Here is a 24,824-nt window from a genome sequence, read left to right on the forward strand (position 1 = left end):
AATAATAATAAAAGACTACTACAAAAAAAGAAACATAAGCGAATACCAAGTTTGCTTTCCATCTAGATTTAATGTGAAGGATATGCCCTGTTATATGATATGGCTTAATATTAGATGTGGGGGTTAGAAACTATAAATATATGACAGTAATCTAGATCCGTATCCATATAACAGAACAATAATTAGGCCTACTTGATATGTTGTTTTGTATGCCTTTTTTTAAATGATTTTTGTTTTGCATGTTTCATAACCCAAGGAACAAAGGGCCTTATTCTTGACAGCGAACGCAAAAATTTCTGTAATGTGTCCCTCGAAATAAATGATCATTGAAGCATTGTGTAATGTAAATATATTATAACTCTGGGTTGGCCATATATAATATTCTGAAAAAGTGAAAGTAATGTACCTATATAAGCATATTCTGAGAGCTTACAAAATGGAGCTATTAGAAATATTTAGGATAAACCTTGAGCTGAACAGTTAAAGGGTGGGACCTCACGTACAATTTGTTTTTTAATTAGATCTGGTGAGATTCTCGACCCCGCCCCTGAATACATTTAAAGCGCTTCATTGGCTGCTTGTGGATGTGAGTCAGCTGTGCCTGCACCTTAATTTTGTGTAATCGATCACATTGGCTCCTCCTCATCAACGCTGCTGTTTTCTCTGCATTCGTTGCTTGCCTCAGTGAGTCAGCACTCTTGAAAGCTCACAAGACGATCTACTGCCACCTGCTGGAATAACATCGAACTTTGGATATATATTCCCGGTCAAATTTTAAGCAAATAATGTAAATTAATGCATGAATCGTTTGGAAATAATTTTAAAAGAATCTATAAACCATCCAACAAATATACCGTAGAACCGAATAATATAGCGCCCTGTCAAGCATCTTTTGTTAATCGGATAAAATCCATAATGCTGCTGATTTGGTGCAATGGACTGGACCTCGTTCATCCTTAGACTACAGTTTTGTAACAGTGCAATATACGGACTCCTGAGCAAAAACAATCCACCTCATATTAAGCATTGTGTTTTCCACAGTGTTAGCTGGCAGGTCACCAGCTGTGGTTACGATCTCTATCACACCGGCATCACACTCAGCGGTGGTTATGGTCTGTATTACACCAGCATCACACTCAGCTGTGGTTATGGTCTCTATTACACCAGCATCACACTCAGCGGTGGTTATGATCTCTATTACACCAGCATCACACTCAGCACTGGTTATGGTCTCTATTACACCAGCATCACACTCAGCTGTGGTTATGGTCTCTATTACACCAGCATCACACTCAGCGGTGGTTATGGTCTCTATTACACCAGCATCACACTCAGCTGTGGTTATGATCTCTATTACACCAGCATCACACTCAGCACTGGTTATGGTCTCTATTACACCAGCATCACACTCAGCTGCGGTTATGGTCTCTATTACACCAGCATCACACTCAGCGGTGGTTATGGTCTCTATTACACCAGCATCACACTCAGCTGTGGTTATGGTCTCTATTACACCAGCATCACACTCAGCAGTGGTTATGGTCTCTATTACACCAGCATCACACTCAGCGATGGTTATGGTCTCTATTACACCAGCATCACACTCAGCTGTGGTTATGGTCTCTATTACACCAGCATCACACTCAGCGGTGGTTATGGCCTCTATTACACCAGTATCACACTCAGCGGTGGTTATGGTCTCTATTACACCAGCATCACACTCAGCGGTGGTTATGGTCTCTATTACACCAGCATCACACTCAGCGGTGGTTATGGTCTCTATTACACCAGCATCACACTCAGCAGTGGGCCAAACAAGCAGTTACTTAAGATCAAAGAATTTCCTGGGCCGCGCAGGAAGTGAAATGATCATCAGTTTTTCTGGTGGGGAGGGGGGGGGTCTCCAAAAATAAAGCTTTGCCAGGGGTCTCTGAAAAGGCTGAGCTGGGGCTGCTTGTCGGCAAAGCATGTTCGTACGTGTCAAAATAAATCCCTTGTAAAAGGAGATAGCATTGAACAAGTTATTTGGAATACTGTATGCGGGGGCCTTGTTGGAGATCCCAGCCCCTACAAAGTCCTGGGCCCCCTGAATCTGTAGGTATCCAAGCCCCTGCGACACCCCTTGTGCTATATGCTAAACTATTTTTTGCTCTTTTATTCATTTAGTGACCAGCACAAAAGTTAAAACTTACAATTATTTCAGATGCCATATTATTTGAAGGATGGCTCACTGGATTGCACTGTGGCCTCATCCTCCAGTGTTATGAGCCCCTAGTGTTGCGTTGGGAATCTTCACATGTGAAGGGGCTCTTCCAGTGCCTCTACAGGCATGTGGTCCAGTTTGGAAACTGCCCTTTTTTGTGTGTATGAGTGTGTGTTCTCTGACGGATGCCATCCCAGACCAGTGCCTCCTCAGATCGGCTGCAGGCTCTCCAGTGATTCAGCATCAGAGTAAAGGAAAGGATTGGGAACATGGCGAAAGTCTTAAAATTTCATTCCAAAATATTCAGCCGCATGTTAAATTATATGCTTCATTCTCTTGGTTTGCAATCCAAATTATTAATAAATAATTTTAAATAGTGCTATTTATAATGATAGATAGATAGATAGATAGATAGATAGATAGATAGATAGATAGATAGATAGATAGATAGATAGATAGATAGATAGATAGATAGATAGATAGATAGATAGATAGATAGATAGATAGATAGATAGATACGTAAACAATCGTTGTAGTTAGGGAATCAATTTTGTTACCAGAGAGCTGTAGTTTTGCATAGAAGTGAGTGAATTAACTTAATTTACTTTATTATTATTCAAAATTCAGGTTAAGTTGCTTAATGACATTAGATTTTGTCACAGCCTTTTCCTTGTGATTTTATTTTCTTTTAAATTATTTAACATAATATTTCTTTTACAAATAACATATCAATCTGTAATATTACAGTCGACATTAATTTACAGTTAATGATACTTTAAAACACCTACAGAGCATGGTAAAAAAAAAAAAAAGTTTGAGCACTAAACCATTCAACGCCATAATTCATAAAGATCCTTGGAAACAAGAAAGGGAGGCATCCCTTTCTTCTGTCACCATAGCAACCTTTCAGATTATATCATGTATGGAAGGTTAGCAAATCATTTATTTAAATTATTCAGAATTGGGGATTTTATGCTACACATTTGTATCTTAGCTCTATGATATCTTGAATTATTATTTGCTATTTCAGTAATGTCGTTCTAAATGGTACTTTGTTTCACTGCATAGGCAAACCAGTGGCTCACTGGTCCATTACTGGCCCAAATCTCCATTACTGGACAAAAGAAGAGAACACAATTTAACAGGCTTTTATGTTTTCTATGTGGCTTTTTGAACCGTCTGGCAAAATAAATAAATAAATGAAGCCGACGTTGGTCTTGTCCACAGTCACGTCTTTTCTGATGGGCTTTTGCTATGTAGGGATGAGGCAACGACTCATGTATATGTTAATTGGAAACCAACAAAAGATTTTTCCGAATAATAAAACACGATTGTATATATATATTAAATAGATCCACACAGGGGAAATTAGGCAACTGTACACAGAATACATTTCGGAACAAAATTCTGAGTTTATACCGCCTGGTTGTCGTTCCTCTTAGGTCTGTAGGCTGTCCTGTCTCACAATGAATCTTGAATTTGCAAGACGTGACAGCATACGGGCTGTTACGAACAAGGCAGCCGCATACTCACACATCAAAAAATGCCATTGCATCTTTAAGTGGCTCCCATGTATCCCACACCCAAGAGGAGCTTGGAGGGAGAGAGACGAGAGAGAGAGAGAGAGAGGCACTGCTGCTCAAGCCAGTTGCAGCCGGGAATCAAAATTAATACAGACACTGTATTAAAGTAACAATCGGCACTGGAGGAACGATAACATACTCTGCTTAAAACCATATTAACTTTTTTTCAAAGGTAAGCGGAGTTATCATATCTAGATGCATATTTGCTTATTGTCGTTCGATTGTTTAAAGATTTATTCGGATTTATGTTCAAGGACGAGTGCGATTTCAGAGTGATTCGCCTATAAAACCGATATTCTCCTTCTTTTATCTTCTACGCATTTTTATGATTTGGGTGTCAACTACATAGACGAAGTCCGTTTTCAGTCGCCTGCTGACTGCATGGGTACATGGATAGGATGCACTGTATACCTTTTATAATGTGCGCTACATCACACGCATAGTTTCTAAAATTATTCTCTTGTTCAAGCAGGTCAGGGCTATGTTTTGGGCGTGGGGTAAACTTGTTCAGTCCTCAAAATGAAAGCACGGACGGTAGCCTATTTGCATTGTTAGTATAGTCGCGTTGGGCAGCTGACTCGTGTTTATGATATGTTATTAAGTAACGATTTGTGCCAATTTCTCTGGATTTTCCCCTCACCCTTCACCCAACCCCCCATTATTTTCTAAAAGGGTGGCTCAAGGATGTAAACATGGTTGTAGGTAATACTGGGGGCACCACGCACCCACACTGACGTGAACTTTGATATTTTTCAAGGACTGGGGGGATGAAGCGAGGGGTGACGACCTGGCGTTACCTCGCCCACGCCTCGTCTCATTTCATCCAGGCCTTATTATTTCGAAATTATGTAATCCATTCCAGTGGTTTCAAGACTTAATACGAATTCGGAGGCACAATTATTTGAATTTTATGGTGTGCCCAGGTGTAGCTGCTTATTAGTATGCAGACCGCATCGATGATGTTAACAATCATCTATCATCTATCTGTTGACTGACTGTTATACAAAAAAGGAAGACGATCCGTCACCTTCATGATCTTACGTTCACTTTGCCGTCGTTGCTCACGTACCTCATGAGGATATTCATTTTCTGCAGTGTTTGTATTTTTGCTAAAGGATTCTTTAATTTAATCAGAAAGCATTTTGCTTCTTTGTTTTCTGTTCAATTTAAAAAATATTTGCTCAGATATTTCCCTTATTTGGTGAAGCTGAATTCGATATTAATTGCATGTACAAACGAGTAGATATAACTTCTGAGTTAACTACTGACTTTTAATATCTATATTGGCATCCATACTATACCATTGTAGTATTGGTATATGTAGGCCTGTTCTCATCTGTATTTATATTATAGGTACTCCATCCATCCATCCATCTTCTAACCCTTTATCTCAGTAAAGGTTTCAGAAGTTGTTAATTTATTGAATTATAAATACTCAAAATAGATAATAATAATAATAATAATAATAATAATAATAATAATAAATTTACGCACATTACTTCCACAATAGCACAAATTAAGTTATGATGCATTAACCAAAGAAATGTTCTGTTCCAGCAGTATATAGCATATTTAATATTTTGGTATCTATAGAAGTAAGTGCGCAGTTTGCTCCTGGGTTCTGTTGCAGTCAAACTACAAGTGTTTTAAGTTAAAGAACCTGTATTTTCAGTATTGTCTGCAAAAGCAGGGCATAGCCTTCTCATGGTTGGATTAATGATGTATTTCTATTGTATTTGGAGAATGTATGAAAACAACCGAGTCGATCCAAGATATGTTGCCATAGTAACATATGGTACCTAAAGTACATGGCTCTTGGTATAATCTAAGCAAAAGCGACTAGATTGAACAATTTTAGGGCAGTTATCTAATAATTATGATCACACAGACACAGTTGTCTACCTTGTATTTATTTTTATTTTACGATTCACCGAGACTTGCCGTGATAATGTAATTACCCCATAAATCTTTTTTTCTTCAATTTTGTTAGGACGATGATTATTATTAGGTGATACTAAATCCCACAGAACCTACTAGCATTGTAATAATCCTTATGTAGTAAACAGTCCCCGTATGCAGGTCTGTTTTTTAAGGCTTAACCGACAGTACATTAACTTTAATTATCGCTGGTGTTATGGGAGATACTTGGATTTCCTGGAGGAGGAGTGAATTTTGCTATATTAGTGGACGAGTAATAAAATGCGTCGCGTACACCATTTGTTCGGTAAAAGTGAAAAAGCAAGGTGTATATCGCTGGCTGAATGGCTCAGGAATACAGTACAACATTGCCTTCTCCATTGTTCCACTCGGAAGAGTCGGACTTAAGAAACGTGAATCTGCGCCCCCGCTGGTGAATGGGGTTCCGTCCCAGGCCAATAAATGCGAGAGTTTTTCAAGACGGAAGCCAATCAGACGGCGGGGAAGTTTTTGTGACGCGTAGGAGCCTGGTGCCGCGGCCAATCAGAGCGCGCAGTGCCGGGCTCCTTTGCCGCGAAGACGGCCGAAGGTAAAAAAAAATGGAGCTTGAGGTCGCGTGTTTGTAGCTGGCGATGCAGCGTTTATTTATTCCCTAATGCAATGGACTTGGTATGCATCGGGGTGGTTTACTTTGCTCAGATATTACTAACCAGCTGACTGACTCGTGTCACCGGGGAGTTTTTGCGAGCAGTAGACGATGAAACACGTTAGATAGCTGCTCGGTTTCAATATGTCTCTTTTAACTGTTTGTGGCAAGATCGGTCGTCCAGGCATTGACGGACAACACCAAGGCAAATGGGGAGGTTGTGCTGATGGTGGTTTGGCTTATGTGTGCGCGAGTTTGTGACTCTTACATTTTATTTTATTTTGCGTTGGCACCATAGTTAACTAAATGCCTGATGGAAGGGGTATAGTTATCGGGGGGGGGGGGGTATATAGCTTATTTGTCTAGATGTGGAGGCATATTTTTAGATGCATGTAGCAAATTCGCTCGTTTATACTGAAAATACCCACAACTTGCTTTCCACGTTGGTTTTATTGTTTTGATTTTATGCATATGGGTTGCAAACATACGTAACTTGGTTGGTAAAGTTAGCTATACCTCACTTCCTGATGCACGTCGAATTGAAAGCTGTATTGGCTATTAATCGCCATGTTAGTTAACGCAGCGTAAGATAAGTTCCTCTGTTGTCTTGAACGTCGCCAGGGCAGGTTGGTTCCAAATAGTGTTAACGAGGCCTGTGACCCAAAATCACTGGCCGAAGCTCCGCCCAGTTAAACTTTATCAAGATACATAGTTGTATTTGTTGGGGGGGGACTGTGATGCCGAGTATGAATCGGTCCGAATTAAATCATTTGGCACTACACGTGCCTATCGAAGAGGGACTCTTGGAGCCAAAACAATAGGCTGCTTTTTCTCAAACCCTATTGTTTTGGGTGTCTCACTAGGTGTTGGTTTTCAATACCAGCAAGGAAGAAAGGCTGGCCTTTGTGGGGCTGGGCTATTTTTAGAGAAAGTCTGCTCTGCCTGTTCTTCTTGTGAAGTGTCTCTCCCCCTCACTTACCATTTGTGATCGCAGGTGTGTCGTGGCCGTGTTAGCCGAAAGTGGAGAGTCCAGCTTCTGGTGCCAGTCACATCCGCATGGATCCGGGAGGAAGTGACCTGGAGCCCGACTTGTCCCAGCTGGACAACCCCTGCCTAATCGTAGAGGACTCCCAGCCGGACAGTGCCGCCCTAGAGGAGGATCCGGACAGCAGCTATCGTGCCCTTCTGACCCGTCGCCTCTCCAGCCTGCAGCCCACCTCTCACAGTCCTGTTCTGGTCAGTTGGTTGGCAGACAAGGGCCAGTCCATCACGGCACTTGCATAGTTCCTAAAAGCTGTAATTGTGAGACGCGCTTTCTGCACGCATTGACCAGCAAAGCCTAGATCATAAAATCTCCATGTGCGCTTACAAGGTCGTGTGCACAGCGAACACAAAAACAAGCAGTGTAGTGAAATGAGTAAACCTGTATGAACGATTTAAAAGTTGTTACTAGGCCGGGATCACCTCGTATAGCTGCTCACCATAACTACTGCTACTTCTACTGTTTTTTTCATTGACAACTACTGTGTGTAAGTTAGTGCTGCCACCTACTGGAACCACCCAGTCAGTTTCCTTGCACGTGTGCAGTTGTCTCACATAATGTCCACCAGACTAAATCTGGACTGCGAGGGCACAGTCCGTCAAACAACCTGTACGACAAAATTTGTGTCGCACCCTTTGCACGGACCATAAGCGCATGTGGAAAAGTGAAGTATGAATTGGCGTGTAGCCCCTAATTGCATAAAAATGTCTCTCGCCTACACCCCGTGTAACGTGCTGTTTGTGGAGGTGTCGTGTTGGTGCTTTTACACTACCTGCGGTTCATGCATGTTCTCTCTGTGGGTCCTGCGATGGCCTGATGACCTTCGACAGGTGTCCACATGAGCCGTGCATTCTTGGGTTACCCCCACATTACCTAATCGGTTAAGAACACGGATGGTGGTGTTTTAGTATCTCTGAAGTCACAATAGGTGTGTTGTATGTGTGTTTTCATGGCACGTATGCTGAACTGCAGCCTCCTGTGCATGTCACTAGATGCGCATGTCTCCCAAATGCGTGTCTGACCGCTGTCTGGCATTAATTTTGTTTTGCGACCAGGAGCTGATATCGTCACCGGCTGGTAGCAGGTGTTCGCAGATCGACAGCCAATCAGCAGTGGCCCAGAGCAGCAGGCCGCACAGCCCAGGTGGGGGGGGGGGCTTCTCGTCTTCACTGTGGGCGGCGCTGTTGGGTTTCTTTTCTGACGTGCTTCTTTTTTTGCAGCCACAATGGAGTCGTCCTCTGCTCAGGGGGCCAGTCAGGTTCTTGAAGTAGCCCCGCCCACCAATCGGAAAAGGTCAGCGCATGTCGCCAGGAAATTACGCAGCTTGATTCTTTATTATCCCTCTGCTATTGTACGGGACTTAAACCCAAAGCACTTAATCTCCCAATAAACGTTTGTAAGCTGTTCATAGTTGGGAAATTTCCTGACGAATCCCACACAGTCGCTCCTCGAGCCGTCCTGTGCCAGGCACAGCGCCCACTGCCATCCCATAAATCATGGGCACAGGCGCAGTCACTGGTGTCACTCTGCGCGATTTCCCCCCCCAATTGGGACGCAGACACATGCTGTCACATGGTGGAGGCTTTCAGTGGCTGAAGAGCTTCACGGCCGTTAGCGCCGCGTGTCACATTTTTATTTCTGCAGAATCAGATGCGAGGTAAACAGTCGGCAGTGTGGCAAAGAGTGTAGAGTTGCAGAAAAGCCCCGTTTCAAGGGTGGTATTTGCCTTTGCCAGATGATATTTAAACTTGACTGAATTCTGGGGGGGGGGGATAGTTAGCAATCCTGAAGGGATCTGAGCTCTCTCTCTCTCTCTCGCTCTCTCTCTCTCTCTCTCTCTCTCTCTCTCTCTCTCTCTCTCTCTCTCTCTCTCTCTCTCTCTCTCTCTCTCTCTCAGAGATCTGCCAGCTGCCAACGGCAAGCAATCAGAGGAGGGCATGGAGATGGAGAGCAGAGCCGACTCCACCACCCCCTGTGTCCAGTCAGAAGGTAGTTAAGACTTTAAAACTCAATTTCGGATGGGCTGTGTCTGATTTGCTTTTTGTTTTTAATCATATTTTCCATTCCATCATGCGCGAATCTGTAACTGTCAGATCCAATAGAATCTAAAATGCCAAATTAAGAGATTATTGAGTAATTCAAAGGACATGTGTACGCAGTCCCCTTGCAGGCTTCTGTGATGCTGTCCTTGGTTGCAACGTTGGGCAGATGAGGCTTGAAGAGTGTGAACTTTGTGGGTGGGTGGGGGGGGGATGAGGGGCGTCACATGTATATATTACATTGTGGGGATCAAATGTTCCTACTTTGTGATGAAAAGCTGTTATTTTGACCTTGGGGGGGGCATTGCTAAAAATGGCAGCAGTCATATATTTTGTTTGGTTACTCATGGATGAAGTTTGGGCTGGGTGGGGGTTACGGCTGATCTGGCTGTGATTTGGCGTGCGCCTATAGAAGTGAATGCAGAGTCCCCACAAAGATGTAGGTATCTAATGCGGTGTGTGTGTGCGCTCAGGTGGGGATTGTTTCGGCTTCCTCGAGCTGTCGGAATCTCAGGCAGTCGATGGCGGGCTGGACACCGATGCAGACGGGCGGGGGCCTGCGCTGGGAGGTCAGGGTCCTGCTGCCGACGTGCCGCTCCTCCTCCTCCCTGTCGGTGCCGCTGAACCCGGCGTCTCACCCTGGTGTTTTTTGCTAAACTGTGTTAAGGAGCGGAGCCGAGCCGTGCGGAGGGCGACCAGGGCAGCGCGTCCAGACGGTAACCTTGTGCCCGGCGTCCCTCCCTCCTGTTCCTGCTCGCCGTCTCGCCCTAATCGCCTGTGGCTGCCGCTGTTCAAAGCCAGCGTTTCCCTGTTTCCTTCTGCTCTGATAAAGGCTCTGCAGCATCCGCTGTCATGGGCACGGCGCAGGTTACTCTCTAGGGGGGGCGCAGGGTGTTTCTGGCTCAGGGAACATGTTCCTCCCCACGCTCGTCCAGGTCGGAGGTGAGCTCCAGCTGTAGGGAGGGAACGGCAAGGAGCGTCCGGGAGGCGCGGGACACTCCGGGCCCGAAGCCCGAGGAGATCCATCAGGCCCAGAAGCTGGAGGACGACTCTGATGTGCCGTCCTCCCAGGATGACATGTTTGAGGTGGAGAGAGGTGGTATGTGCGATTCCGCCCTACTGGTGAATTCTGCTTCGACTGGGACGGATGTTCGATGTGTTTTTTGAAACCTTAATCACACACACACATACACCCCCCTCTCCAATTCCTCTGCCAGACGCCACAGGAGTGGACAGCACGGTACCCGAGGCAGGGCTCTGCTTGCTACCAACGGCAACCCCGGCAAACAGCCTGCACCTTCTGCATCTGTCGGGCCAAGGCACTCTGGTGCAGGAGAGCCTCTCCCAGTAAGATGAACGTCGGCGGCTGCACTGGGAAGGCTGGGGCATGGGGAGGAGAGCAGGAAGTGGCGCTGCTGTGACCACATGACGTTCACCATTACGGTCGTTCTCTCTCTCTCTCTCTCTCTCCCTCTCTCGCTCTCTCTCTCTCGCTCTCTCTCTCTCGCTCTGCCGTTCTCGCTGTCCCTCAGGAGCTCTGTGGAATTTGTGGCTCCTACTCAGGACCGTTTGAGTCAGACGCCTCTAATTGTGCCAAACTCACCCACAGCACAAGATGAAGGTAATTCATCATTGTTATGGGAGAATAATGACTCGGCGTGACGGGGGGGTCGGTTCTCACGTCAGTGGCGCTCGGTTGTCACTTGCAGGGTGGTGGTTTGGAGAGTCGATCGCATTCTCTCACCGGGGGGGTGGGGGGCGGGTGGTCTAGTCCGTTTGGCTTGCCCCCCCCGCAGCTTGTACAGTGCTGGTCAGGTGGTGGTCTCTCTAGTGAGTGAGTGAGTGTGGGTGGGTGTCGGGAATTTTGTCACAAAAATGGACATGTAGACGACCTCGCGCACCCCAGCCCACCTCCAAGTCACAGGGAGCCGGACGCTTTTGTGATTCTTCTAGCCGTCGAGGAGCCCATGGACACATCGCTGCCTCCTGAGGAGCCGCGGTCCTGTCACAGAGAGGAGGAGCCCATGGACATGGATCAGGCGCTTTCCCAGTCCAGCGCCGTCCCCAGGCCGGGTCCGGCTGCATCCACACCGCTGTCCCAGAATTCCCCTGGCTTTGCGCTGGAGAAAAGCCTCTCTATGCCAAGCCAGCCTGACTTCTCACATGTACGTCCCGCGATCACATTTATTATTTCTGCATGCTGCTCTCCCTCAGCGTCCTTCTGGGGTTCGAACCAGCAGACTCTGGGTTATAGGTCCATGTTTTTAACCAGAGCTCACTGTGCTAGTCCTGTTTTGCGTCTTATGAGAGATGAAAATGTGGGTGTTCTTTTTTTAAACAGGATGTGTTTGTCCCAACGCTGAGCCAGGGAGACGGAAAAAGCCGCACAGGGTCCGAGGCGCTAATGGAGAAGGTTTCCCAGGCAACAACGAAGGCGACGCCCAGTGAGCAGCAAGCCGGCGTCGTCGGGCGCTCTCAGCCCAGCCTGTGCCTCGAGCTGTCTACAAGCAGCCCCCTCCTCCAGCCGGTGCCGGAACAGGAGGGGGAGCAGCTGGAGGACAGTCAGGCCACCCAGATAGAGGAGCCCCTGGGGGTCATTGGGTCTGTTCCCACCCTGGATGTGTCTGAGTGCCGAGGTCAGCACGAGGAAGTTGGTGATCCTCCGACACGTCCTCCAAGTCAGCTGGACGGTACCACAGCGTGTGCCGCAATCAGGCCCGACGGCGAGGAGACGAGGAGATCCACGGACGATGTCGCACGGGAGCCACCCTCAGAGGCCAACGGGCCCGACGCCAAGGTCGTCACGGAAACCATCGACTTGACGACAGCTGCTGAGTCGCAGGCTCAAGCCATGGTCTACTCCCAGAATGGCAGTGACAGTGCCCCATCGCAGAAAGCAGGAGCTGTGGACCTGACAGCGAGCGAGGCTCCAGTGCAGAGCCCCCCGGTGGCTGCGCATGGGGACTGCGGGTCGGCCAGCCAGACACCGTCGCAGTCCGTGCTCCCAAGCGAGCGACCCCGGGAAGAGAAGGCGGAAGACGTGGTGATGGAAATTCAGCCGAGGAGTTCGGAGGCCTGTGAGGAGTTGGGGTCTGAGGCCAGCCGTCCTGAGCATGATGAGGGCATGGATGAGGGGGAGGCGGCCAAAGGCTCCGGCCTCTGTCTGGCGCTGTCCCAGAGCCAGGTGCTTTCCCCTGAACCCATGGAGGAAGATGGACACCTTGAGCGTGAGGAGCAGGGCGCCCCCATGGAGGCCTCGACCTCCGCGAGGGAGGTGGGGTGTCATGGCAGCAGCGAGGTCGCGGCGGAGGTCGCCGATGAGTCGCGGCAGATCAACACGGTCATGCCGTCGCGGTCAGATGAGGCCCATCCCCCGACCGAGAACCGGAGCCCCCAGGACACCGGGCTGCTGGAAAACTTGGCGAAGAAGAAGCCGGCGTCCACCACCAACGGCATGGATGGGCCAGGAAGTTTGGGGCCCAGAAAGGCGGCGACGCAAGGCGCGATGGCCGACGGGGGGGTGGCGCCGGTCTCTGGCGGGACCCCGAGCGACACCTCCGGAGGTACCTCATCAGCAGAGACGCTGCAGAGCCAAACGTACGGAGTGGTTCAGTCTCTAAGGTCCCTCCTGTTTTTCTTCCCTCAGAAATCCCATTTCACTTCACTCTCCCCAAAGAGGGGGAGTTAATTCACCCGGTAACCACGGCGACCCCACCGCTGATCAACCAGCTGAAGCAGACCCCCCGCCACAGCACACCTATCGGTAGGCCCCCCCACCACCCACTGCTGTGTATTCCTCCCCTCCCCCCCCCAAACCCCTTCTAAAATTTTCTTCTGCCCCCACTTCTCCTTGTTCAGAAATGAGCCCCTTTTCTGAGCGGTTGCCGGGCGATGTCACCGCGGAGGTCGCCATGGCAGCCAGCGAGATTACGGTGGAGGAGAGTGGTGAGGATGGCAAGAACGACTCAAACTTGGGTGAATCGGAGCATAACGGCAAGCTGAGTTTGAGGATGAAGCTGGTGACCCCGGTGGAGGAAACGAGCTCTGGGTCCGAGCGTTTCAGCCTGCAGAGTAAGAACAGCTCCCCCCCCGCAAAAACCCGCAGAAAGACCTGCTTCTTTTTATGTTTCCACCTGAAAACACTGGCTGTGAAATGTAAGTGCGCTACACTTCATATAATTTGTTAAAACCACTTGCATTCATTGTTTTCCTCTCAGAACCGGCGCTAGCAGATAACGAAGTCTCCGTTTCCAAGGTTACCACCGTTGTCAAGGCCGTAACCAGGTAACGCACAGCAGTTGCTATGCAAGTCTGCTTATTTATATAGGGTCCTGTTTCCGTTTGGCTGCTCGGTGTGGCTGCTGAATCACGGCAGCTGGGAGGACATTCACGCTCGGACTCCTCGTTTCCAGGGTGACGAGTCGTTTTTTCGAGTCTGTCGCTCGTGAGTCTGGAGAGCGGGCCGTCCCCCGGAAAATGGCCGCGATCGATATGCTTAGTCGTTTCCCAGAAAGCTTTTCCTCAATGAGGGCCATTTACACGTGGGATGTTTTCCGGTGACCTCGATGTCTCTGTTGCAGCCCCCTGCCCAGCCCGTCGGTGTTCAGCCGCGTTTGTGAGGTGCGGAGGCAGGCAGAAGCCCCTCCCAGTGAGCCTGGCACCCCCACCAGGTAAATCCTAGCAGGACTGCGGGCCAATCAGCCTGCCTGTTCCCAGCTGCCAATCACAGAATGACTATGCATTGTTTTATCTGCGCTGCAGCACCCCCTGCTGGTTATTCATATTTTAACCTCATTCAGAAATTATTACTTTTTAAAAAAGTAAAGATTTCATTGTTGACCTTAAGTTCCTGAGGAATGTAGCCTTAATGGTTTATAATCCCTTAAATCCTTAAACCAAAACATGTATAAGTCAGATGACTTAATTCTGGAGGACAGCTGATTCAATGTATTATTTACCTAGTTATTCAGTTTCACTGTATTTTCCACCGTCTTTTGCTGCTGAATTAAAAATGCCTGTATATCAGATAAGATAAGGTAATCTTTACTAATCCCACAGTTGGGGAAATTTGCATTGACACAGCAGCAAAGTTAACAGAACAAAAGGAGCAAATGCAGCACCTGCCTGTAACCTACAGCAGTAAAGACAAATGTACACATAACCCATAAAAATACAACACGAAAACGACTTGACCTGATTTTCCCAGGTGGAGATAATATAATATAATATAAGGATGTCAGGATTGTTGTCCTCCTGATTTCAGTCGCCCTCTGCTGCTGTGACCTTGCTAGTTGTGTGTGTGTATCATTTTAGACACCCCCGTGGGGTACCATATCTTTAGAAGACTCTAAGTAGGTTTTGGAGGGGCTCTGCCCTCACCAGTGGTGGTGGGTGGCTCTTGTTTGACCTAATTCTGAGGGATGGATGGAGCTCGCAGTGCAGCTCCTGAGGCTGCCTCCGCTGAGAAGATGGCGGCGTGCCGCAAGGTCGCTCCAAGGTCACTGCAGGCGTGTCCTTCAGCTTGCAGTCGGCAGCACGCTGTCCTGACAAGCCACCCCTTTTCCGGCAGGGGAGACCTGTTTAACTCGCCGCTCTCCCAGACGAGCGACTCGGAGCGGGACGTCCCCGGTCTCCTTGCTCAGAAGCCCAAAAGCTTGCCCCGGTGCAGCGCTGTCCCAGAGCCCAGCCGGCCAGGGGACCGGTCCCCCCGCTCCCAGCAGGATGGGCCAAGGCCGACGGAAGCGGCCGGTGGCGAGGTCCGGGAAGAGGAACCTCCCGGCACGCCCAGGGACGCTGGGGGACCGGCTAGCCCACGCAGGCCAGAGGGGGGTGAGACACCCGGCGTGGAAACCAGCAGAACACCGCCAGGGCGGAGAGCCGTGTCCCAGCAAACCAGCTTTGATGCCTCGCCTGGGCTGCCCAGCAGAGTAAGGGTCTCGGGTGTTGGGGGGGCTCGGGTGTGAGAGGACTTCAGGTTACGCACCGACTGAACCCCCCTCTCCCCTGTTCCAGCTTCACCAGAGAGCTGTGTCCCAGCAAACCAGCTTTGAGGCCCTGGAGCCCCAGTTCCCAGCAGCACAGGTCAGTGACATGAACCCATCCGGTTGGCTTGTTTTGGGAGCGGGACTAAGGGCCGGCGCTCACCTGTCTGATCGGGGTCTGCGTTCCATGTGGGCGGACAGGGCGAGCCGGAGACACCCCCGAGGCCCTCCCACGGGCAGGCGGTCCGCAGGCACGTACGCACCATCCGCGAGGTCCGCACCACAGTCACGCGCATCATCACAGACGTGTATTACGAAAACGGCCAGGAGGTGGATCGCAAGGTGACGGAGGTGAGGTCTGAGAATGTCCACCCTCGGCCAATCTGAAAGTAACGACCCCCGAAATCTCTGCTAGCTGTGTGGCTAGTCGGTGCGCGTGCCCCCCCCCACCTCGTCCCCTCTTACCCCGGGCGTGTCCTCAGGAGTCTGAGGAGCCTCTGGTGGACTGCCGCGTGGTGGAGAACGATGTGTCACCGTCACGTACTGGCAGCTCGATGACCTCTGGCGACCTGGCCGACGTGAGCTCACTCTCCTCCAAGGCATCGAGCCTGCAGCACAGCTCCAGCGGAACAAGCAGCGGGGGGGCGGGCCCTGGGCGGCAGGCTGACTTCGTTGTGCCCGTGGGCCGAGGGGCCAAATCCCTCAGGTGGGGTCCTGCCAGAATCCCCCTTTACAGCATGACCCCCACCCCATTAGTGTAATGGACTTGATCATCACAAGGTCAAACTTTATTGAATCTCAATTTCGTATGTGGGGTGTGTCTCAAATGTCTGTCCTTTCCCAGCCCCCGGAAAATGGGTGGGCAACAGGGGGCACCCTGGGGGCCAGGAGCCTCGGAGTTGATAGAAGGTAGAGGAAGGGCCCAAGGCCCTCGACCCCACACCCCGTTAACGCCCCGTGGAAGGGGCCGTCGGGGCAGGCCTCCCTCCCGAGGGGCCCTCAGCAGGTGAGGTGACATCACCCTGGCTGCAGGGGGCGCACTTTGGCCTTTTTAGTTTCCCATGTTCTCTCTCTCCCTCTAAGATTTACTGACCCGGCCCTTCCCCCCCTCAGGGCCGCACAAGGCTCCGCCCTCACTTCCTCCCCGGAGGATGAGTCTTACACACGGGTACGCAGCCGCGCGGAGGACAGTCCCGGCGTCCCCGACTCCCCAAGCACCCCGTCAGACGGCACAGGCTGTGCCAGCTCCAGCAGCTTCGTGGGGCTCCGAGTCGTGGCTAAGTGGTCCTCCAATGGCTACTTCTACTCGGGCTGCATCACGCGCCATTCCGGAGCCGGCCGCTTCCGCTTGCTCTTCGACGACCGCTACGAGTGTGACGTGCCGGGCAAGGACATCCTGCTGTGCGATCCCATCCCCCCGGGGACGGAGGTCACGGCGATCTCCGAGGACGAGTACTTCAGCACAGGTAGCTCGGCGCGGAGGTCACAGGGACGCGAACCCAGAATGATTTCTCATTGCCCTCGGTTTGGTTTTAGGTCCCAAAGTTAACTTTCCTTGCTGACCCCCCTCCCCCCCCCCCCCCCCCCCCCGCCAGGTGTCGTGAGAGATCACAAGACGGAAGGCTCCGATTTCTTCTACTGCGTAGAGAAGGACGGCCAGCGGAAATGGTACGGGCGCATGGCCGTCATCCTGTCCATGGAGCAGGGCAACCGGCTGAGAGAGCAGTATGGCCTAGGCCCCTATGAGCCGACCACGCCCCTCACCAAGGCTACCGACATCAGCCTGGGTGAGAACGTCATCGAGGAAGGCTGGGGCCTCTCTAGGAGGAGCTTGCGATCCTTCCTGCAGCCTCCATATTTGCTAAGCAACAAAACACGTGCAGTAATAATAATCCTATGGATTCTGTGCTTGGGTCGCAGATAATTTGGTGGAGGGCAAACGGAAGCGCCGAGGAAACGCAGGGGTTAATACCACCCCCGGCCAGAGCTCCAGCGACAGTCCTAGAACCCCGGGCCCCTCAGGGAAGAGGAAGCTGATGGCCTCCATGGAGGAGGAAAGGACCCCCTCCAAGCGAGGCCGTAGGTCCGCAGGGGCCAGAGCGGGTACGGGAACCCCGGGCCACCAAGAGGGCGGCGCTCATCCACACCCGGCAGAGACGCTTTCTGCTTCGTGACGAACATCGACGTTAAGAGGATCAATGTGCATTTTAACATTTTAAGCTTTTTTTTTTTATTTGTTTTTTTAATCCGTCACGTATTTCATATTCTTTATGATTACGTACTTTTAGATCTCTAAAATGCCCTTTTGTATGGCATTATGGAATATTTGAATTTTACTTGTTACTGCATTTTAAATAAATGTTTGGTTTGACTTGGGTCTGTGATGTAATGAATGAAGACGCATCTGCAGACGTCAAGCATCGTCCCTGTCCCTCATTTACAGTCACCTGTGGGGCGTGTCTTCCTGTTGGAGGCTCTTAGTAAATTGTGTTGAACCCTTTTGTTTTTATTTGGATGTTGCCTTTGAACTGAAGCTCCGCCCCCACTGCTTGTCCGGTATGTCTGCCGCTCCGTTTTCACGGTGATGTGGGAGCATACGATGCCCAGGAGGAAGCGGGGGTACGGTCTTCGTCACGCCGATGAAGTCTGAGTGGGCAGAGTAGTTGAAACTCACTGTGGGTGAACGTGGGTGTGGCCTCATCTTGGAATCGGGCTCCGCCCCTCACTGCCCACCATCTTTCTGGCACAGGCCAGCGTGGAGATGCGTTCAACACCTCGGGCAGTGGCACCGACCTGCCTTCTGACCCCAATGACCTCGAGGAGACCCACGGGCCCATTCCCCAGAGTGCTTCACTCTTCCTGGGCTACGCATTCCTGCTGACGGCCTCTTCGGAGCTGGACCGTGAAGCCAACCATCCGACGAGCGACGCGGAAGAGGGTGAGACGGCCTTCGACGTCGCGCTATGCTTACATCCTGCCTCTGCCGGATTTGCTGGCCAAATCCTGATCGTAAACTAGCTAAACTCCAGCTTCTGTTGTTGTCCATCCACACTATGTAACCTCCCAGCATCACCATGACATTTGCTTGAAACTGCTCCGTTTCGCCATCAGAATTCGTGCAGACGGCCCCCTATAACAAACGGTACACAGAGACCCAGCTTGAAGCAGGAGGGGGGTACGTTCTCCGGGACTTCAACGAACAGCAGGTGAGCACCCAGGGTCACTCTTATGCTCAACTCCAGTCCGCAAGGGTTTATGGGAAGGCTGACTGCTCACTGTCCCACCTCCAGTGCAGCGCGGCCTATCAGAGCATCCTCATCGCGGACCAGCAATGCCGCACGCGGAAGTATCTGCTGTGTTTGGCGAGCGGCATGCCCTGTGTATCCCACATGTGGGTGCGGGACTGCTGCCATGACAACCAGCTGCTCAGCTACCGGAGCTACCTGCTGCCTGCTGGGATGGGTCCGGACGGCAACCTGGTGGAATGGTAAGCGTGAACGGCTGAATCGGACTGCGGGGGGAGCCCTGAGTTTCTGACTGACCTTTGACATTGCAGAGGAACCTTTTTGTAAAGGAATAAATTGTTTGAAACGGGGGTGTGATGCTGCCGGTCCTGAACGCGGTGACGTGGAGGTCTGTTCCTTCAGGCACTCTCGCCGGAATCCTTTCAAGTCCATGAGGTTCCTGCTGATTTCTGAAGAGGCCACAGCCTTCCTGACCGACCTACTCAACATGGGGGGAGCCTCCTCTGTACGCCAGTACCAGGGGGATAGTAACAATTCAGGTGGGTGGGAGGTCTCTCTCTCTCTCCATTAAATGTTTCGTATGGAAAAATATGCAGTGTTGTTCACTCTGGTCTTAGCTGAACAAATGTCTTAATGAAGTTCCTGTAGAACGTCACGGTGAGAATTTCCTTTCGTTGATGTGTGTTCATGCGCAGACCCCCCCGAGGGCACGTTCGACGTGGTACTGGCAGACCGCTCCTGTCCGCCCTCTGTGCAGAGCTGGGCTATCTCTTTGGACCTCCCCCTGCTCTCCTCAGAGTGGCTCATTCAGAGCCTGATCTGTGGCGAGAAGCAGGACCATCGAGTCCAACCCCGGTACCAGTATGACTATTCGCCCTGAACCGCAGCTGATCCCAAACCAGTGCTTCTCAAGTATTCTTAGGTCTAGTGCATGCGTTTTATGTACATAGTTTTAATTCCGACGTTTTTATGGAAAAATAAATTGTGATCGCTTCACTTTGTTTTTATTCAGTCTTCAGAGTGTTACAGTCTTTACCGCCTATTTACAGTCTATACACATCAGCTGCAGTGAACAACCGGACGCCACTCTTACACTCAAAGATAAGACAGTCGGTGGTCACAACAGTCAGCGTCAGCCCACATGATGCCGAGAAAGCACACGTCACAAGTACTGGTCAGGCATGGATGCAGTGGCCGGTCGTCACCTAGCGCTTCATAATCCAAAGCTGCAGAAGAACGATATGGCATTAGCACTGTGGTGTCCCTTTCCCCTCCACCCCCTTCAGACCCTTCATGGCGATCAGACACCCCCCTACCTGCCCAGTGTGCCCCCTGACTGGGTATAGTACTTGTTGTAGTCCAGCCTCAGCAGTAGCTGTGCCAGATCGGAGTTAATCTGATGGTTGCGCACACTGGATAAGATCTTAAACAGCAGGAAGGACTGTCTGCTGAATCCCTAGGATGATTAAGAACATGCATGGAGATGAGTGTTTGGAGGTCGGACTCTGCCTTTAATAACATAGCATTCAGCCAATGAGGAAATCTCACCTTGACTAATATGTCCAGCTGGGCGGTGCCCCTGTCATCCAGCGGGCCCAGGTTCTGACTGACCAGCGAGCAGAAGTTGTGGCACAAATCCAGGATCTCATTCAAGCAGTGAAACACCTGACGAGAAAACAGCCCAAGCCTCAGCTAGCCGGACGTACAGAGCTCCCTCACTTAAGCTTGTGTGTTACTCTGACACCGATTTCCATTTGGGGTCCACATACAGGTTTGAGTAGGATGAAGGATTGAGCCAGCAGGTTGCTGAGAAAGTGATCATGAGCCAGCCTGATGCTCTCAAAATCCCTGGTAGAGTTGATCTGTTGCAAGAGCTGAGAGAACTGAGACTCGAGCACGTCCACCTGTGGGGAGGTAGTGGAGCAGTGAAGCTAATCTACCTATAAGCCACTTACATAAGCAGATCTGTCAAAACCTGTAGTGGTTTACACTCGATTTGTATCCTGGTATCAGGCACTATGGTCCGATTCAGTTCATATACCAAACAAATCATTTTCCAACCAAATGGGCTGTTCAGGATATAATTACTAAGCTAATGGTACAACCTGGAAGAAAGTGCTAGATACTACTCAGATATCTACCTGGAGATAATATTGTAGATTGTCCACCAAGAAGGCCATGTGGTTGCGGAGTCTCCACTTGACAGCGTCGGTCTGGTTGGACTTCAGATGTTTCCGCTGCATCTGGAGAGCCCAGCAGTGCTGCAGTTCTGACTGGACTTTGCGCACGCTTAGTAGGTAGCGAAACACCACGTTGTACCTGAGGAACAGTGATGAGTTTCTCAGAGGTAGGCCACTGGAATGAAGAGTGCATGAAATATGGCTACGATCAAGGACATGCTGCTTGCCCGAGCACATTAAAGAACTCGCTCACTTCTCCAGTACAGCGGGGGTGAACAGGATGTGCAAGGGCCATTGCACCTTGTAGGCCAAGCCCAACGCTGCCCAGCCAGTAGACGGAAGCTCTCGAGGAGAGATGTCTTGTGGAGGAGTAGCTCCTTCACGATTACCTGCAGCCTCTGAAAGAGCAGAGACTGTTGACGACTGACACCCTATAGCTGCTACTGGCACATAACAGCTCAAAGGGATTCACTACCTTTGGTCTCTTTCCCTTGGTAGTCAATGGTGAGGTGTAAGAGGGGCAACAGGTTGTCATCGTCCAGCAAGACTTTATGAGCGGCTTGCTGGAAGGCCACGTTAACGTCTACAAAAGAGCAAAGAAATCTGAATGAAACAACCATTTGCTGAGATCTTTGCTGAGGGTTCTGGTACATATGTCCCAAAGCCGTACCATGCTCTGTGACGGCCGTGGGAGGAGTCTTCAGCATGTGCTGGGCATGATCGATGAACGCCTGGAAGAGCTCACCTCTTCCAAGGAGATAAAAGTCTTTGATGATCTTGAATTAGAATTTAGTGATTAATTGTCATTGTTGACACACTACAGTGCACAACAACGAAATGTGTTCTCTGCATTTAACCCATATGTGACAATTTGACATAGCAGGGGGCAGCTAATTCAGCGCCCGGGGAGCAGTGCTTCGGGGCGGTACCTTGCTGGTCTGGGATTTGAACCTGCAATCTTTCAATTACAAGCGCATGTCCCTAACCATTAAGCCACTACTGCCCACTGAAGGACAAAATGAACCACCCCAGTGTCAAACAAAAGGGCAGTTTAATGGATTAAGCAGAACTTAATGCAGTCCGGAGCTGCTACCCACTACCCTACCCACTGACCTTCAGCTGCCCAAGTAGGTCAGACTCCTCAACCATCAATGTCCAAAGATGCTGTGTAGAAAGAGTGATTTATTTGTAAAACTGGTTCTTTAATACTTTTAATTCCACCCCAAACAACTTTACAAATAACTAGGCATATTTATAGCCATACCTCTGCTACAGTACTACGAATGCCATCAATTAGGTTCTCGAAGTCTACCAGGCTGAAGAGCGGCTGCTGTTTCAGTCGGTGAAGTTCTGCAGCAAATGTGTCCTCCTGGTGCTTCAGGATGGAGCCTGAAGGAATGGTCAGAAGCAATGTTACATGGCAAACGAACAAGTAAAAATCTCTGGTCATGGTACATAAGCAGGTATGACTGCTGGCTCTCTCACCAGCTCGGGGAGGGTTTTGGGTGTGGTTCTCGAACATCTGGACGGACTCGCCGACGAAGAGGATCTTCTCGGCCACGCGCACGGGGATGTAGGAAGGCAGCATCTCGGTACGGAGGGAGAACTGCTGAAGCGATGGAGCCAGCATGTTCTCCTCCTCGATGAGTCGCTGCATCGGTCAGGCCGAAAAAAAGTGGAAGAGCAGCAAATCGGAGAACTTGTTTGTCCAGGAAAATGACTTATTTTCAAAACAATGAGAAACAACCACTAGTTATTGTCCTGAGGGAAATTGAGCATCAAGCAAGCCTTCTTGATGACACTGAAATATCTCACTAATTGACACCTCCACTGAAAAGCCCCTCATTTTGGATTTTCACACCCGAACGCCACCACTTTCGTACCAGGTCCTGCAGCTCCCTGAGCTGTTTCCCGCTGAGTCCACCAATCCCCAGGTCTTCCTCCTCCTCTTCCTGGGCTTGGGCACTCCCCCCTGCACTGGGACCCTGCTTGACAAAGAACTCTTCACTCTGGTCCAGCAGCAGTCCGTGCAGCATCCAGGCGGCCAGCTGCTTGTACATCACTCCGTGACAAACTGCCAGGATCCTGAAACGTAACCACAGTTGGGTGACTCTTCAGATAAAAGATGCCTGTACAAACAGTTATTTCCATACTTGTTGCACCGCAGAAACATCACTGTTTTCTGGTGCTCTTTGACCACATCACGGCCGTTCACTCACTTCTCCAAAGCCATGCGGACAGGGGGCAGTCCTCCGCAGCTGTGCTTGTAAACAGTCTCTAGAATCTGGCACCCATTAACCTAATCCACAGGTATGGAGGAGACCATGTTTTACTTGTCAGTTTAATTTATCATGACCTTCCCTCACCCTTACAATTAGCTAATGGCACAGGATATATTTGCTAGGCTTGCTTTAGCCAGTTAGATTGCAGTTGTGAAGGTCATACCTTTTGAGATTTGATCGTCTCTACCACCACCATGACAGAGGGGAATAGGAGCTGAAACTGCAGGGCAAGAGGAATACCATGTCTGCATGCATCGCACCACATTTTAGTACCAGTCATATAAAACATACAAGGTGACACACATTAAAAAAAACGCCCACATAGTTACCTGATCCAGCATGTAATTCACATGTGATATGGAAAGATGTGGATCAGCCAGGAACTGAAAAGAATTTTAAAACATCAGAATTATACTGTATATTCCCATAAAAATCTACATTTTCTGCTAAGTGTGGGATGTTGTAACTGACAAGTACAGTGTTTTATGGTTAATGGTCTGTATATAGTGTATATATGGTCAGTTCCTACCTCCTGCTCTAGATCGAGCAGAGCCTGTCGATAAGGCTGCAGCATGGAGTCCAGTCCTGTGCAGAAAGCGCGGAGGTAGATCCCATGAAGCCCGGCCTGACAGGGTTGATTGGGGTGGTGCTCCTGTGCCACAGTTAAGGTGAGTGTACGGATTAAGGACGAATACATTGCTCTGCATACTCTCACTGACCAAACCATGATCAAATGCCAACTATAAATACCAGTAGTTCGGAGATAAACGTTCAGGGACGACTGTACTAGAGCAGTGTATCAACTTCACATTTTATATAATGGAGTTTTCAAATATCTCACCTGCTGATGTACATGGCCGGTGTGTTGCTCAATGAACTCCGTAAAACGAATGTAGTCGGAACCCAGTTTGCATAGCCGGTTCAGGACGCTCGTCTCACTGGGATGGAGAAACGGCAGGTCTTGAGAAACCTTTGGAGAAAAGTAACAAAAAAAACGCCATTCAGCTTGTGTGCAAAAGTACACTGAGTGTTTTGCATGCAGCTATAGCACTGCAGTCGCAAGCAACGCATGAATGTATCTATTATGTTAAGTGGTGTCTAATTACGATTTTGTCATCTGGTTCAAATTATGTGTCCAATTTTTTACAAAATAACTGGTAATGCAGATGAAAGCAGTAATACAGAATGCATCAGATTCACCTGTAAACCGGTCCGTTTATTCCACGTGAAAATTGTCCCAGGGTACCCACTCAAAGCCAGCAAAAGCTCATGAATCATCGCGATTGCAGCTGTTTACAGAAACATAGGACCTTACAACAAAACGATTGTTTCTATCATTTGTGATTAGCTAGCTGTTCGCAGTGCCGCCGATTCCTTCTTGCGTCATCATATTTCGCCCATAACATCAGGCCGCTGAATTTTGGTACGTGTAGTTTATCCGCCTTGGACGTTTAATAGCTTTGAGATGTAACCGATATCTCGTTGCATAGTATTTTTTAGGTACAAACCTAAATATCATTCTTCAGGTCTTCATTTTTAAGGTATTTTAAAAAGTAACCGCATATAACATGTTTATTATGGAATGCTAGTTTGGCTTTTAAGTTTAAGTTGATTGGACCGCTTTGCAGGGCATCATGGTTAATGTAGTATTGCCACCGAAAGTCTACGAGTGCTTCTGAATACCAAGAACGAACTTGGGGCGCAAT

At 49.4% G+C, this 24,824-nt stretch overlaps 2 protein-coding genes across 5 annotated transcripts; one reads left to right on the forward strand and one right to left on the reverse strand.

Moving 5' to 3' along the window:
- Nucleotides 1–3,818: 3,818 nt before the first annotated feature.
- Nucleotides 3,819–19,663, forward strand: tp53bp1 (tumor protein p53 binding protein, 1). Of its 4 annotated transcripts, none has more exons than XM_049031062.1 (29): nucleotides 3,819–3,958; nucleotides 7,344–7,585; nucleotides 8,447–8,534; nucleotides 8,612–8,684; nucleotides 9,289–9,380; nucleotides 9,904–9,999; nucleotides 10,098–10,146; nucleotides 10,366–10,529; nucleotides 10,648–10,777; nucleotides 10,963–11,051; nucleotides 11,384–11,595; nucleotides 11,772–12,993; nucleotides 13,077–13,193; nucleotides 13,289–13,501; nucleotides 13,648–13,714; nucleotides 14,011–14,100; nucleotides 15,000–15,357; nucleotides 15,443–15,511; nucleotides 15,613–15,762; nucleotides 15,894–16,117; nucleotides 16,256–16,417; nucleotides 16,525–16,877; nucleotides 17,007–17,198; nucleotides 17,332–17,514; nucleotides 18,161–18,349; nucleotides 18,523–18,617; nucleotides 18,702–18,898; nucleotides 19,059–19,195; nucleotides 19,352–19,663. In XM_049031062.1, exons 2-29 carry the CDS (start codon nucleotides 7,406–7,408, stop codon nucleotides 19,534–19,536), a joined length of 5,376 nt encoding a protein of 1,791 aa, XP_048887019.1. In that variant the 5' UTR covers nucleotides 3,819–3,958; nucleotides 7,344–7,405; the 3' UTR covers nucleotides 19,537–19,663. The 4 variants fall into 4 exon arrangements, with proteins under 4 accessions (XP_048887019.1, XP_048887021.1, XP_048887020.1 ...); XM_049031064.1 differs by lacking the exon at nucleotides 3,819–3,958 and adding an exon at nucleotides 6,251–6,292; XM_049031063.1 differs by lacking the exon at nucleotides 3,819–3,958 and adding an exon at nucleotides 6,266–6,372.
- On the reverse strand, nucleotides 19,645–24,545 carry tubgcp4 (tubulin, gamma complex associated protein 4). The gene is made up of 18 exons (XM_049031066.1): nucleotides 24,319–24,545; nucleotides 23,960–24,088; nucleotides 23,648–23,770; nucleotides 23,448–23,501; nucleotides 23,282–23,338; nucleotides 23,056–23,135; nucleotides 22,720–22,921; nucleotides 22,322–22,487; nucleotides 22,101–22,225; nucleotides 21,950–22,000; nucleotides 21,507–21,612; nucleotides 21,312–21,419; nucleotides 21,090–21,234; nucleotides 20,798–20,975; nucleotides 20,426–20,560; nucleotides 20,205–20,321; nucleotides 19,973–20,112; nucleotides 19,645–19,882 (listed from the first exon to the last, which is right to left on the reverse strand). The coding sequence occupies exons 1-18, from the start codon at nucleotides 24,394–24,396 to the stop codon at nucleotides 19,870–19,872; spliced, it is 2,007 nt and encodes a 668-aa protein (XP_048887023.1). The 5' UTR covers nucleotides 24,397–24,545; the 3' UTR covers nucleotides 19,645–19,869.
- Nucleotides 24,546–24,824: the final 279 nt, after the last annotated feature.

Source organism: Brienomyrus brachyistius, chromosome 11 (assembly GCF_023856365.1).
Source record: "Brienomyrus brachyistius isolate T26 chromosome 11, BBRACH_0.4, whole genome shotgun sequence".
In the NCBI taxonomy this organism is placed as follows: domain Eukaryota; kingdom Metazoa; phylum Chordata; class Actinopteri; order Osteoglossiformes; family Mormyridae; genus Brienomyrus; species Brienomyrus brachyistius.

Bases quoted from the DNA above. Each gene is read 5' to 3' on its own strand.
- tubgcp4 (XM_049031066.1), bottom strand. From the start codon at position 24,396: ATGATTCATGAGCTTTTGCTGGCTTTGAGTGGGTACCCTGGGACAATT. The intron at 22,001-22,100 runs GTATGGCTATAA...CTTTCTACACAG, and splicing joins TTCGTAGTACTGTAGCAGAG to CATCTTTGGACATTGATGGT. The intron at 20,561-20,797 runs GTAGATATCTGA...ACCTCCCCACAG, and splicing joins ATCTACAATATTATCTCCAG to GTGGACGTGCTCGAGTCTCA.
- tp53bp1 (XM_049031062.1), top strand. From the start codon at position 7,406: ATGGATCCGGGAGGAAGTGACCTGGAGCCCGACTTGTCCCAGCTGGAC. The intron at 15,512-15,612 runs GTCAGTGACATG...GTGGGCGGACAG, and splicing joins CCCAGTTCCCAGCAGCACAG to GGCGAGCCGGAGACACCCCC. The intron at 16,418-16,524 runs GTGAGGTGACAT...TCCCCCCCTCAG, and splicing joins TCCCGAGGGGCCCTCAGCAG to GGCCGCACAAGGCTCCGCCC.